The 16,140-nt window shown below is 37.5% G+C and overlaps 1 protein-coding gene across 1 annotated transcript; it reads right to left on the bottom strand.

The window, feature by feature from the left end:
• Window positions 1-13,703: 13,703 nt before the first annotated feature.
• LOC136842327 (uncharacterized) lies at window positions 13,704-15,409 on the bottom strand. Its single transcript, XM_067109586.1, has 3 exons — window positions 14,912-15,409; window positions 14,326-14,620; window positions 13,704-14,029 (listed from the first exon to the last, which is right to left on the bottom strand). The coding sequence occupies exons 1-3, from the start codon at window positions 15,407-15,409 to the stop codon at window positions 13,704-13,706; spliced, it is 1,119 nt and encodes a 372-aa protein (XP_066965687.1).
• Between the last annotated feature and the right edge of the window lie 731 nt (window positions 15,410-16,140).

Raw genomic sequence — 16,140 nt, forward strand, 5'->3', positions numbered from 1 at the left:
ATGTCTCAGACTGTGTCTTAAGTTTCTCACAAGTTTTTTCCTGTGTATATATGGAACAAAACAACCTGACTCACCTATTGTAATCCCCTGAACTCCCGTAAGAATGTTGATGTTATGTCGCATACAAGAAGGGTGTCCTAGCAAAACCATTTCACCTAAGGCTAATCCTTCTATGACCAAAAATGATTCTACTATTGTCTTTCCACCGATACAAAGCGTAAGAAATGACGAACCTAAAATATTCAGTTTTCTCGCTTGTACATCACACACTGTCTCACTAGAAGGGACTAATTTGCACTCTGGAAACCTCGAGTGAAAAAGGTCAGCATTTACTAAGTTAACTGAGCTACCAGAATCAATGAAAATAAAAATTTCATTGCCATTAGAGAATCCACGTACAATCGGCCTAGGTTCTAGTGACTCTACGACCTGATTAGTCATTATCCTGTGTCCGTTTTCGAACTTATCTTGTGAAAATTCTGCTGTTCCTTTGTGTATCTAGAACTTGCATCATGTGGAATTCTCCTGTCATATCTAGAAAAACCTCCCCGTGACTTCCTGAATAATCTCTACTCTTTGTGGCTGGGCAAAATCTCCATCCATGATCTGAAGATTTGCAAACTGAACAATATCTCACTCTGCAATTTGATTTACTATGGCCTATTTTATCACAATTAAAACAACGTATCGTTGTGACTGATCTCTCTGGAATTTTCTTCGATTCTACTCGTGCACATGTCTTCGCTGTTGCATCATTTCCCGAATGCGAGCGACTATCATTATTCTGTGGTTTTGAAACCGCAGCTGACATCTTTGCACCTCCCTGTACAAAACTACTGTCCAGTGTCGGGCATTTTGCTAGATTTTTGTTAATCTGTGCAAACAAAAAGGATTCGTCTGTATCCTGATCAATTCTCTTATCAAAACTATCTACAATTACATCTGGGACCGACGTTAAAAGGCAAGCAAAGTGTAACAATCTTTCAAAATTATCTAAGGAGATATTATTTCCAGTTACCCATGGAGAACCTATTATAGATTTCTTTAACTCAACTACTGCATCAAATAAATTCGCACTGTATGTGACTAGTGAATCATTGCCCTTCTTTATTTTGAGAAACTCTCGCAAATTCCGAACTGCGCATTCACGTTGAACTCCGCCATAAGTAGCTCGTAGAAATTTCTGCAGTTCATTCCAAGTTTTACACCTTCTGAACCCGAAACTGCGTGCTCGTTTCCCAATATCTCCTTTATCTAAATCCAGAAATGATTTAGCCTCTGTTAAAGCTTCAGCGCCATTCGTAATTTTCTTGGAATTCAGATAATTGTTCACTGACTCAATGAAAGTTTCTATATTTTGGGTTGGCTTCCCATCAACTAACCCTTTAAAATTTGTAATTCCGCACAAATGTTCGTCACTTTATGCACCACAATTGATTGGGATGTGCTTGCTGCATCGTCCGGCATTTTGTGAGTAATCACACGCCCTGAGCGTAACAACATAAAAAAAGAAACCAAAAAGAACACTAGAGAAAGGCAAAAGTTACCCTCTAAAAGAAGAACAGAAAACGGCGTTCTGCGCAACTTACGAGAATGGGGTACTTACCAATTTTGAAACAGAAAACGAAGTACCTATCTCTAACAGAAAACTTGCTAACCTGTGACGTCACCCACTCGAAGACGAAGCAAAAAAACACAGCAGCGCGTTTCTTGTTGAATCATCACTTTGCGTAATTAACTCACAATCGCCACTATTCACACTTATTTGGGTATTTTGTTAACCCCAAAATTGCTCTAGAGATCATCCAGATCTATTTCACAACTCCCCACTCCCAGTACTCGAATAGAAACGGAAAAAAAAAAGGTTCCCGTATAAAACATTAATCAACACGTAATCACATTAACACGACCCACTCAGTCATTCAACACTGACCCGTCGCCTTAGCTCTTAGGTGAAGTCGCCTATGCCTTGGGCATCAACGTTACCAATTAGTCTATTAGCAATCTCCTCTTTCGCCATCATTAAAGACATTAAAATCATGCTGCCACCATTTTAAAATCAAAGACACCCGCTGCCAGCCATTTAAAATCAGAGACACCGCTGCCACCATTTAATTCTGTAACGAGGACAGAATTAACACTTTTTGAAAGTGTACGTAACGTGCTCCAACGATCTTTCTTCATGAAAAAAGGCGTATGAACGTTCGCTCACGATAACACTTACATCCTATTTTTTTTCCTCCTCTCTCTCTCTCTCTCTCTCTCTCTCACTCTCTCTCTCTCTCTCTATCTCCTCTCTCTCTCTCTCTCATCGTTTTCCGAAGTTCACCCACCCGAATCTCACTCATTCTCACCAAATCAATTAAATGGACCATTTAAAGAAACGCAATAGTTTCTACAAAAATAGGTTTATTATTCAAATAACCCAACAAGAAATGAATAAAACAAAGCAAAGATTAAAATGCATAATAAATGAATTATCGAGTTAGATAACTAAACTCTGAACTGTAAAACACTTCTGATTAAAGAAGTCTCACTATGGCTAATAGCCTGAAAATATCCAAACTCACACATACTCCCCAAATCAATAATTAGTCATGTAAAAAAACAGTCTACCACATGTTATTCGAACAGTCCACACTGTCCACAGACATCTGTCCACAGACATCTGTCGGAAGAATAAACATGATAGAAAACTCCCCAAAAATATATGAAATGCAAAACACAATAATGGAAAGTGTAAAATGCATAGCCAAGATATGGCAAACGTAACATGACAAAATAATAATATAAAAGAGGTATGAATATTCATATTAAATCTCCCACACCAGTTCAAAAGTTCATAATGATTAGAAAATCATGGTAAAAATCACAAGTTCAATTTTCTCCCATAAAAACAGAGATTTCAAACTCTACCTTATCTGCCGATTTCAAAGCCTGGATCCTCTCCAAAGCTACGTCTAGACAACTGCAGTTCTATCACGTTAATGAACGATCAAACTCACTTTTAGGGCAGATTTTGGCATAATCTAGATCAAATTAACGCACGTACTCACGAATATACATAACACTTCGGAAGATCACCTGACCGGCAATTATTGCTGAGGAATCAAACTATTTGCTGAACACAAAGATTTTACCTCGAGTCTCTCGACCTAGTTCCATCTGACTCCAAAAATTCTTCCATCACATCTTAAAGCATTGAAGCTATGAAATGCATATATGTGTCCTTTAAAATTGTAGCAGCTATATTTTCTGAAATAATATATATATATATATATATATATATATATATATATATATATATATATATATATATATATATATATATATATATATATATATATATATATATATATATATATATATATATATATATATATATATATATATATATATATATATATATATATATATATATATATATATATATATATGCAGAATCTAATGTGGGTCACTTTTACCAGACACATATGTAATTATGGGAAAAAGTAAACAATGCCCTCTAAAAACTGCTAATTCCTCGCGCTTCTCGTGGTTAGGTGGGCAACGTGACCTCCTTGTGATTAAGGTAACTCGGGTTCGCTTCCCGCGGCCGGCCGTCACAGGCTCTTCATTCTTCCCTTTGGATATCGGCTTTGGTAGTTACAAGCATATCCCAAATTTTTTGGAATTAGTGAAGTTAAGAGGGCATTGTGGCTATTAGAATGCCATATATATATATATATATTTTTTTTTTTTTTTTTTTTATAGGTGATCGCGTTTGTGGCATTAGCTTCTTTGATGCAGACTTTTCACATTTCTGACTTCTGTTTTAATAATTCTTCAAAAGTTCTGGATAAATAGACAGAATTGTGGTGGATTTTCCATTAATTTATAATTACTACCTGCCCTTTTGCCTGAATATCAGGCTTTTCAACCAGAACTAATATATTGAGATTGTCCCTTTCTATTTATGTTTATATCAGCTGTAAGCGGATTATGGGAGTTGCTAAAGTTTTTTTATTTACAATTTTTAATTTACAATAAATTAGGGTGGTTAGTAGTTAACATAATATTTACATAATGTGTTATTACATAATATATGATGTTATAAGTGTTAGTTTTACGTTCTATTTCTATTTCTTATGTTTCTTATGAAATTATCTATTTCTTCAGTTGTGGCATTTGGATTTGGGTGTGTCACAGTTCTCCGGGTGAAACATTTCATCGCTCACAATGGTTGCAGGGAGCCCCAGACAACCCCTCCCCAGTTGAAATTCCCTTTGTAGTTAAATTTTAACCTTACATTATTTGATATATATGCATATAGTAAAAGCTGAAAATTAATTGAAAATTGAGCTCTATAATTTCAAATACAGATTTACTAATTACTAATACTATTATTTTCCTTCATTCACATGGATATACAGTATACATTCGAGAATAGTATACTTTACTAATTACTGAATTGGTACATTAGTTTTGTGTAATTTTCTTTGGCCCCCCAAAAAAATATCTTGGCTCCACCAACGCCCCCCTCACTGAAGGAATGCTAGCTACGCCAAATTTTGGGCAATGCAGAGGTAAAAGCTTCCAGCTCTGTGTTTAAATTGCTTATTTGTGGCTATGCATACTGCTTCTGTGATTGTTATGTCCCGATATGAACTGCATCTGTATTTTATTTTATTTTAGTGTTGTCTGTTATGTCTTGTAACATTGGGTTCTTGTCATGTTTGTCTGTATAGTGTCGGAAAATGGCTCCTGTGTTTCTGTCTGCAAGTAATCTCCGTCTGAGGGTAGTGGATGTTCTGCCAATATAATTTTCTCTGGAAGGACTACATTCCTCCTCTGGACAAATAAATTCATTAACCACACTGGTAGTCATCTCCTTGGGTGTGCGTGTGCAAATACTATTTCTCATTACCAGTGATGCCAGTAAGCGGGGTTTGCAGTATACTCGACGGAGACTACTTGCACACAGGAACGCAAGAGCCATTTTCCAACGCTATACATACAAACAGGATAAGACGCCATTGCTACAAGACTTGATAGACAACACTAAAATCTAATGCAGATGCAGTTTATATCGGGACATAATAATCACAGAAGCAAAATGCATAGCCACAAATAAGCCTAGTTTAAACACAGCTGGAAACCGAAAGAAGTTTATCCTCTGCACGGTCCAGAAACCAGGGTCAAGGTCAACCCCGGAGAACAGCGACACACCCAAATCCCAATACCACAACCGAAGAAATAGATAATTTCATAAGAAACATAAGAAACAGAAATGGAAGGTAAAACTTAAACTTATAACAACGTATAATATGTAATAACACATTATGTAAATATTATGTTAACTACTAACCACCCTAATTTATTATAAATTAAACATTGTAAATGAAAACTTTAGCAACTCCCATAATCCGCTTACAGCCGATAGCTTGGTTGATATTCAGGCGAAAGGGCAGGTAGCAATTATAAATAAATGGGAAACCCACCACGACTCTATCTACTTATCCAGAACTGTGAAGAAGTATATTAAAAACAGTAGTCAGGAAATATGAAGAAGTCTGCATATAAAAAGTAAATATATAAGACGATGGCCTACAGCAAAATTGAGAGAGAGAGAGGCTCTGCCCAAAAAGCATATATATATATATATATATATATATATATATATATATATATATATATATATATATATATATATATATATATATATATATATATATATATATATATATATATATATATATATATATATATATATATATATATATATATATATATATATATATATATATATATATATATATATATGAATATAAGAAGGCCCATAAAACACTATTTTAAACGTTGAAACCATATATTTCGGGCACTAGCTTCTGTGCCCCTGTTCACTGGTAGAATATGGACAGGTGGAAAGTTACAATGGTATATATACAAAAACATAAAGGTGTGGCCCTAGGCCTCCGATGCTATGGAGGTATTTCTTAAGGAGGAGAATGACCAAATTCCTAGTGGTTTTTGGCCTCATTAGCTCCCGTTTGGCGATGGATCTGGCGGTCGCGTTTCCTGGGTCATCTTCTTCATGAGGGATTTGAGGATTAAGGTGTCGATGTCATCCGATTTCCAATGTCCTCCTGACAGGTTCATATTGTTGGTTTGATTGATGATAGCAGATTCCAGTATCCTTCTTTTGTACGGACAGCTACTTTGAAAACCAACTACGCCTCACTCCAGTTAATGACATGCCCTGTATTTCTGATATGTAGGGAAAATTCCCTGAACTCTCCAGCGTAACGCACTGATCTTTTGTGCTCTGTTATTCTTTGCGAGAGCGATCTACCTGTCTCGCCTACATAGATGTCCTGACAATTACTACACGGTATCTTGTAAACTCCGGCTTCTTCCCTTTTTGTTATTTAAGTATATATTAACGAGCGAACTCCTGATGGATTTGGGATAATGGAAAATGAAAGGATTGTTAGGCCTGAGTTGCTCGGAAGGCCTTTTGATGTTTTCATCGTATGGAAGCTTTATTTTGTTGTTGAAATCTATTTGTCTGTTGTGAGTGGGACCTTTATAGTATATTTTATTCGCTTTGTTAATAGCCCTCTCGATAATGTGTGGTGGATATAGCAGTTGCGTTAGGTGTTGGCGGATCGTGTTAAATTCTTTATCCAGGTACTCATTTGAACATATCCTAAGTCCTCTGAGGAATAAGTTGCACCCTACCCATGATTTTTACGGATACGTCGTGGTAGCTTAAGAAATGAATGTAGAGAGACAGCGAAGGTGGGTTTTCTATATACTGTAAATGCATACCTGTTCTGTTTTCTTATGATCAGTACATCTAGGAACGGCAGTTTTTCCGTCCTTTTCCCATTCTGTTTTAAATTTTATGGTCGGAACTAGCGAATTTAGCCTATTAAAAAATTCATTAAAGTCCCCAGCTATTGTCCCAGAAAGTAAAGATATCATCTACGTATCTAAGCCAGATCATATTATGGGGTTTGATAGACGACAAAAGTTCTGTTTCGAAATATTCCATGTACAAGTTTGCTAGAAGGGGTGATAGGGGACTTCCCATGCTACAGCCAAATTTTTGTTTGTAAAATTACCATTGAAAGAAAACACGTTGTTAGTTACACAGAGGTTGATAAGTTTTAAAGTTTTATCTATGCCAAGAGGAAAATGGTCTTCATATGGTTGTAACTTCCTCTCTAAGAAAACAACACGTCGGCAATCGGGACTTTGGTAAATAATGAATCACGTCTAGGCTGAGCAATTTGATGTTGTTTGAGGGGATGTTTAAACTATTAAATTTTTGTATGAAATCCTCTGCATGTTTGACGTGGGAGGATGAGAAGGTTCCTAGAAAGGGTGATAACAAGTAACGAGCCATTTTGATAATTTGTCACATGAAAAGAGCCCTGCTAGATATTATGGAACGTAACAGGGAATCCCATCTTTATGTGTTTTCGGGAGGCCGTAAAAATAGGGGGAGAGGGGTTGATTCTTGAATGTCTCTAGTAATTGAAACTTTTTATTGCCCCTATGGTTCTAACTGATTTGTTAAATTGAGCAGCAATATTTGTTGTGGGATCTTTCGTTAATTTGTCCAGGTCTCCAATCGTTTAAAAGTTCTTGAACTTTATTGATGTAACAGTGTCTAACAGAACTATTTTTTCTTTGTCAGAGTTTGTGATGACAAATATCCCCTTTTCCTTAAATTAACTAATGCATTTTGGAATCTTTTAAGTAAAATTCAAACCATTAACTTTCACTAAAACATCAGTAAATGGGAGTCAATACAGGTATTCACTGAAATCTCAATAATAAGTATGCACTGACAATATGCTAAGTAATCACCAACACAAAACTTTGGGTAAATATTGATATTATAAACGTTTCAACTTGTGTGATAAATAGGGAAACATAAACACACAAGAATGAATTATGCAAAAATGGAAATATACCAACAGCAATTTCACTAAGACAAAAATATGTTTAAAGATTATATCAATCTTTCAAAAGATTACCTTCACTTTAAAAAAAAAGGCTAAACTCACGTCTTTCTAAGACTTTCTCAAATACAACACTGCCAAGTCACAATGATATGTACTTAGTAAAGTACAGTTAGCAGCAAGGCACATTAGAACTCACTAAAAGAGATATTATCCACCTCTTATCAAAATAATAATTCTCTATCACAATAACAGCACAAAACATATCAAGTAAGAATCTTACCTTCTTCAACAGAAAGTAGTAAAACACAATATAAATACCTTAGATCGCTATTACAAAATGTATACACTTCGTAGGTGAATTTATCAAAACTTATACATATAGGAGAGCAACCAGTATAACTCCCTTATACATGAATGGTAATTGAGAGAGAGAGAGAGAGAGAGAGAGAGAGAGAGAGAGAGAGGCCTTATGCCAGCAACTCCTTTGCATAACTGACTGTTTTTCATTCAGTACACCTCTTTTATCTTCAAGCCTTCCCATAATACTCAAAGAATACACATAGGGAATACACAGAACACCTTATTCCTCTTCTACAGAATACACAAAGAATACACACAGAGAATTCTAAGGCTCAGAAGGAAATATGCCAGAGCTCTTGTCTGTATGATGGACATCATCCGCTCACTCAAACCACCTGACCAAATAGAAAGAAGTATTTTGGACCAAATTCTGGGTTGGCTGTCAACATGTCAACTTCACTCTCTCACTTCCTCATCCTTTTATACTCAGATTATGGAAACATAATAGACATAGACAAAGATATTAACCTCAGAATAGGCACACAGAACAAATGTGTAACAATCATTTGGCAAATAACTGTCAACTCATCAACGATAAGCAAAGTGGCCCTTGCCTTTCTTCCTTCACCCCAAACACCTGTGTCACTACAGGATGTGGCAAAGTGACAAGAATCTTAACTTTTCTCTCTACTCGGCATTAACACTCAGTATTCGTTTTAATATACTGCACAATATATTAAACAAATAAAAAAAAAATATCAAAACATATTTCAGAATCACATGATACACAATTTATCAGTAAAAAAAAAGACATTTTAAGATCATATTATCATATCTCACAAAAATGACGAATCTGCAAGCAAAACATCAAAATCTTCACAGAGACAAATATCATATTTGTAAAATGGTTTTATATATTATAACACATTATAATATATATATATATATATATATATATATATATATATATATATATATATATATATATATATATATATATATATATATATATATATATATATATCCTCTATATATATATATATATATATATATATATATATATATATATATATATATATATATATATATATATATATATATATATATATATATATATACATATATATATATATATACATACTATATATATATATATATATACTATATATATATAAATATATATATATATATATATATATATATATATATATATATATATGTATATATATATGTATATATATATATATATATATATATATATATATATATATATATATATATATATATATATATATATATATATATAAATATATATATATATATATATATATATATATATATATATATATATATATATATATATATATATATATATATATATATATATATATATAAGAATATATACTATATATATATATATATATATATATATATATATATATATATATATAATATATATACATATATATATATATATATATATATATATATATATATATATATATACTGTAATATATATTATATATATATGTACAAACACTAACACACACACACACATACTTATCTCAAAATAGTTTTATTAAAAAATCTTCGAAGAAATTACGCCTTGTCCCCTTCAAAGTAGTCCCCCACAGAGTTAATGCACTTCTGCATTCGCGTCTGCCATCCATGGAAGTACTCGGCAAAGCCCTCCTTCTTGAGGCCCCTTAACTCCCTCATCACATTGGCCTTGATCTCTTCTACAGGGGCAAAATGGGTTTGTTTGAACACAGTCTTCAGCCCGGGGAAGAGCCAGAAGTCGTAATAAATATAGATTGATGCAAATGATTTCAACTGGAAATGCATGAAAAATTTTCAAACAAAAGGTACCACGTATATATATATATATATATATATATATATATATATATATATATATATATATATATATATATATATATATATATATATATATATATATATATATATATCTTATATATTATATATATCTTTTTTTCATGCATTCAGTTGAAATAATTTTTATCAATCTATGCATTTTATTACACAATGACTAATGATTTAGCATGAATTTTGTATATTTAATTTTTCATGTACTCTAAAGCATCCTAGACTATTTACTCACAAGGCAGAACGTCTCTAAATGGAGAGAAAGGACTTGGTGTCAAAAGTTCTAATTTAGCACTGCTCTATAACTTTCTAACTCTGATTCAAATACCAGGACAGTACAAGATAACTTACATATGCTGCACTGGGATCTACTGTACTTCAACTAACCTAAGGTTAGAGACTGGAAAATCTCCCAACAATGTTATGAAGCACTGTTTATAGGATGGATGTTTGCTGCCAATATTCTACCAGTGTATTGCCAACTGGAACAAACTAAAAGTGGAAGACGGGTATGTGTTTATAGAGTATGGTGCAATACAACTGCAATAAAGTTTATCGGGAGGAACAGGAAGGTTGCTGTTAATAGGAATAAATGCAAACGTGATGTAAAAACCTGTAACATGCCAGGCGCTCTCTTCAGTTATACAGTTGAAAATGCTCATGCTATTGCTTAGTTTAGCACTACCATTTACTGTTTACTGTTTATTCTTTTTTTTTTCCCAGGGTCCCACTCCGCCAAAGTCCCTTAGGGGGATCGTGCCGTCAGTACACCTCATGTGGTGCACTGTAGGCATTGCTTAAGGTTCTTTGCAGCGTGCCTTCGACCCCTAGCTGCAACCCCTTTCGTTCTTTTTACAGTAGCTCCTTTCATATTCTCTTTCTTCCTTCTTACTTTCCACCTTATCCTAACAATTGATTCATAGTGCAACTGCGAGGTTTTCCCTCTGTGACACCTTTCAAACCTTTTACTGTTAATTTCCAATTCAGCACCGAACGACCTCATAGGTCCCAGTGCTTGGCCCTTGGCCTATATTCTATATTCAATTCAATTCAATCCACTCCGCCAAGGTACTCTGTGAGACCCGCAAACTCACCTCATCATATACAAAATGATGCAGAAACATTCTGAGATTTTTTCATATGGGGTACTCCATATTAATTGGCAAATCCACACTATTAAGTGGGAGTTTATTCTAAGGCACTGAAGCTGCAAATTTAATGGCTTTGAAGCCTACATTTAAATTTGATTTGGCTCAAGTAACTTGAGACCATATGTAGCTACTCTTGTGTTGACTATATCTATTGGCTTTACAGTATTCATCAATCCATTCAAATATCTTGGACACTCAGTCTTGATAGTTTGATGAATCATTACACCTATTGTAAACTTTATGCTAGCTTTAAAAGGGTTCTCAAACAATAAAGGCATCATGCTATTGTGCTGTGCAATACCTTTTATTAGTCTTGTCATCCAGTTTAGTATATTTTGCAACTACCTAAGCTGTATCTTAGGCAGATTACGATAAAGTTGCAAAAGTCCACCCAAATCATTTGGAAAATGTTCATGTACACCTGTATCAAAGCAGCACTGAGACAGAACAACATCAAAATACTATATTTGCCTTCATCCATCATTCCTAGTAGGTTATTTACAGCAAAGCATACTGAAGTGTCTACAGGATATAGTTGTCTATAAGCTGAGTGACTATTCGGTAAAGAATTTACCCTATCCAGATGACCAATTAGTTTATCAACAATAACATATCCTAACATTTTAGACATAAAAGATGAATTTGAACAGGCTTATATTGATTTAAATTTTGATGATCAAGTGCACCTTTCAAGAATGGTTTCACAACACCAACTTCCTCAGCTATAAGGAACTTTCATTCAAAGATACTGACATTTATAACTTTCACTATATAATACCAGCAAAGCAAGAAAAATGTTCTACTCCTACAAATTCAAATCTTGGCGTCAGATAAGTTGCTCAGTTTGTTTTCTGCACCTTCAATAATCCCAATAACATCACCGTTAGTTACGCCACTAAAGTTCGCTTGTCTTTTGTTAATTTTGGTACAGTATCTATCTGATTAGATGTTTCAACAAAAGTGACAACAATTTCAAAATTTTTATCTTTAAAAAAATCTAGATAATTATAAGCTAGTTCTTGGTCTCTGAAACCTTCGGGAGCCTTTCTTCTTTTAGGTTTCCAGTTAAGAAATCCAGAAATCTATATAATTCATTCACATCCATTCCCACTTCTTGGATGATAATTTGGCAGGATGATAAGTGAGACAAGTTGTCGATCTTGAGAATGATACTTTATTAGCAAACTACAGTGGGTATTTATATGAATTGCCAGCAAATTTACACGGTAACTAACAGACCAATACTGCACATGCATTCGATTTTAGACTTTGTGTCATCTGTAAAGATGAAGATCAGGTGTGTTATGGAAGTCGGCGCCGTCCTGTCAGCTTGATATGTTGTTAAGGAGAATGGCGTGACAACTGCAGTCTGAGCGCCAGGTGCAATCCAGGTGTCGCAAAAGTGGGTGCAGAGTGAGAACCTATTCACATGGCTCAATACCCCCCTGAAAGTTGACCAGGGCAGTGCAGAGGGCGTCCCGCCCTTGAAAACTGGACTGGAGGAGTAATGTCGCTGGCAAGCACGCTGGTTTCAGGTGGTCGATGGCAACCCAATCTGTCGTGCAGTGGATGTCGATGGGGAAGGCTTTCTGCTTGCAGTCGATGATGTGGTAGGGGCCTGTGAAAGACTGGGTTAAAGATGGTCGAACGGCATTGGTTCTGATGAATACATGTGTTGCAGTATGTAGATCCTAGGGGATAAAGGTCTTGTCATTTGGCTTATAGAATGGTTGGTCAGAGGCCAATTTTCTGATGAAGGTCCGGAGTCTGATGGTGTTGGGTGAGGTATTATTGTTGGGGAAGAATTCATCAGGTATCATAAGCAGATCGCCATACACCATCTTGGCTGCTGACAGGTCAAGGCCCTCTTTAGGTGTGGTACGAGGGTCGAGGAGGACCCATGGAAGCTGTGAGTACCAGGTCGAGAAGTTGCAGTGTGACATCAGGGCTGCTTTCAAGGTGCAGTGGAACCTCTCAACCTTACCATTGGATTTGGGATGGTAGGCAGTTGTGTGATGCAACTGGGTGCCAAGGAAGCAGCTTAGGGATGTCCAGAGCTGCGACATGAAGGTAGCACCTCTGTTGAAGGTAATATGATTGGGTACGCTGAATCTGACCACTCATGATGAGAGGAAAGCACTGGCACATGCTGTTGCTGATGCCTCCATCATACGGGCGCCTTCCGGCCATCTTTTGAGTAGGCAATGATGTCCTTCGGAGCGCAGAAAAGGCCTGCAATGTCCATGTGGACATGGGTAAAACACCATTGTGGTTGATGAAAGAAGCCCACACCTCAATTTGTGTGATGCTGGATTTTGGAGAGCTGGCAGGAAGAACATTTACGGGCCTGTGACTTTGCATCTTTCGATATGCAGTGCCAGAAGTGCTCCTTCAGGAGGGTGGCTTTGGATCATCCTGAAGGGTGTGCCAGACTGTGGACAATGTCAAAGATATGATGTCTAAGTGCCTGTGGGATCCATGGGCATGGGCAGCCAGTGTTAATATCACAGAGGATAGAGATAGGGCTGTTGTCGTTGAGGGGGACATCGTGACATTGTAAAGACGTTAAGGAGGCCTTGCAGGCATTGAGCTCTGTGTTCCGCTGTTGCTTGGCCCTCAGCTGCTTGTAATTGAGGCTGATCTGTACTGCATCAATGGAGATTCTGGAGAGGACATCAGAGACGGGGTTGTGTTTCCCAGGAATGTGATGAAGGGTGCAGTTGAATTCAGTGATAGCTGACAAATGGAGGAGCTGACGGGGTGATCAGGCATTGAACTGTCAGTTTATAGAATGCGCTAGTGGTAGATGGTCAGTTTGAAGGGTGAAAGGCGTGCCCTCCACAAGGTGTTGGAAGTGTTTGATGGCAAGGTATGCCGCCAGGAGCTCGTGGTCAAGCGTAGAGTAGTTGTCTCTGTCTTGCTGAGTTTCCTGCTAAAAAAGGCGAGGGATCAAGGACGACCGTGGATGATCTGCTCCAAAATGGCTCATGTGGCTATGTTTCTGGCGTCCATGGAAAGCAGTAGAGAATGACCTGGTGCAGAGAAAGAGAGGGCAGTGGCCTTTGTGAGGGTGTTTTTGATGGAGGTGAAGGCGGCTTCCTGCGGGGATCCGCAGGTGAGGGCCTTGGACTTGCCCTTAAGGACTTCGTGGAGTGGGGCCAAGGTTGAGGCAATGTCGGGTAAAAAGCGATGATAATAGTTACCATTCTGAGGAATTCTTGTAGACCCTTGATGGTGGTGGGGTGAGGAACTTCCTGATGGCAGCGACCTTCTGGACAAGGACTGGACACCCTCAGCTGTTATAAGGTGCCCCAAGAACTCTACCCTCTTGGTGGTGAAGAATCATTTGTCATACTGGATGATGAGGCCATTTTCTTGCAGGCATTGGAGGACGGTGTGCAGGTGTTGGAGGTGCTCTTCCTTTGATGCAGAGAAAATCAAAATATCATCGATGTAACAGACACAGAAGGGAAGCTCTCCCAGGATGCCATCCATCAATTGTTGAAAAGTAGCTCCTGTGAAGGCTAAAGCAGGAGTAATTGAGGGTGAAGGTGCTGAAGGGTGTTGTGATGGTGGTCTTCAAGATGTCTTCGGGATTCATGGGGACCTGGAATTAACCTTTGAGAAGGTCCAGCTTTGAGAAGATTTTTGCCCCGTGAAGGTGGTCACATCTGTGATATTAGGGAGGGGGTAGTGGTCAACCTCAGTGATTACATTTTGCCTTCTGTGAGTCTCTGCATTCACGTAGGGTGCATCCTGTTTTGTTACTATGAGGAGGGGAGATGCCCAAGGACTGGATGCCTTTTGACACAAACCCATCTTTTCTATCTCTGAGAAGGTTTTCTTTCCAGCGGCAAGTTTTTCGGGTAGTAGGCATCGGAAACGGGAGTGTATGGGAGGGCCTGAGGTTTTAATGTGATGTAAAATACTGTGCTTGGCAGGGATTTGATGAGATTGCCGTAGTCCAGGTTTGAAAACATCTGGGTATGTGGCGAGCAGGTATGCAGAATTGTCTTTGGAATCAGTGATGTGGAGGGCCAGTTCTGCGGGTGCTGCATTGATGGGCATCGTGGACAGATCGGTGGCATCGACGAGGTGCCTGTTGACAACGTCCATGAGCAGTTGGTGGTGTGCCAAGAAGTCAGCCCCGAGGAGTTACTGAGATGTCTGTGACGATAATCCGCCATTGGTACTTTCTGTCACCGAGGTTAAGGGCAAGACGCTTCTGACCGAAGGTAAGGATGGGAAAGCCATTGGCAGCTGTGAGTCGGACATCAGATGGCTGTGGGTGTTTGGTTGGTCGACTGGATGCAGGCAGAAAGGGATGGCAAGCCCTATGTTGACCAAAAAGAGAGTACCTGTGGCAGAATCAAGGATAAAAAAGACAGAGGTGTTGATAGAGCATGTAAGATTGGATATGTCAGGATTACAGTTAGATTCATCTACATTAGTATAACTCCTGGTTGAGGGGTACACACCTGCTATGACTACCAGAAGTGGCATTAGCCGTTTCACGTGTTTTTTGGCCATGGGCATCCTGAGAGGCTGTTCTTGGCGGTAGGGCCGAATGTTCTGTGGTATTGGAAAAGCTGAAGCGGTGTCGATTGCTGCTACATGTAGTTGGTTCCCTTGGGTTTCTGAAGGCGGAGTGGGCAGCAAGGGTTTGTCCTGGAAGTTTGCAAGGGTTTGACAGCCATGGTGGCCTCTGTGGCATTAAGAAGTTTGTCACTGAAGGGTTGGATGTTCCTTGAAGGGTGGTGAAGGCTTGGGCATGGCAGCGGTGTGCAACAGCATGGGCGTCCGTCAGATTGTCAACTAGAGTGGCGAGGGCATCGTCGGGTATGTCT

The sequence above is a fragment of the Macrobrachium rosenbergii genome, chromosome 10 (genome assembly GCF_040412425.1).
Source record: "Macrobrachium rosenbergii isolate ZJJX-2024 chromosome 10, ASM4041242v1, whole genome shotgun sequence".
In the NCBI taxonomy this organism is placed as follows: domain Eukaryota; kingdom Metazoa; phylum Arthropoda; class Malacostraca; order Decapoda; family Palaemonidae; genus Macrobrachium; species Macrobrachium rosenbergii.

Coding starts and splice junctions, on each gene's coding strand:
- LOC136842327 (XM_067109586.1), bottom strand. CDS start 15,409: ATGGACGTTGTCAACAGGCACCTCGTCGATGCCACCGATCTGTCCACG. Junction 14,621..14,911: donor AAAGCTGGACCTTCTCAAAG/GTTAATTCCAGG, acceptor TTCACCACCAAG/AGGGTAGAGTTCTTGGGGCA. Junction 14,030..14,325: donor CCTCTCTTTCTCTGCACCAG/GTCATTCTCTAC, acceptor TCCATTTGTCAG/CTATCACTGAATTCAACTGC.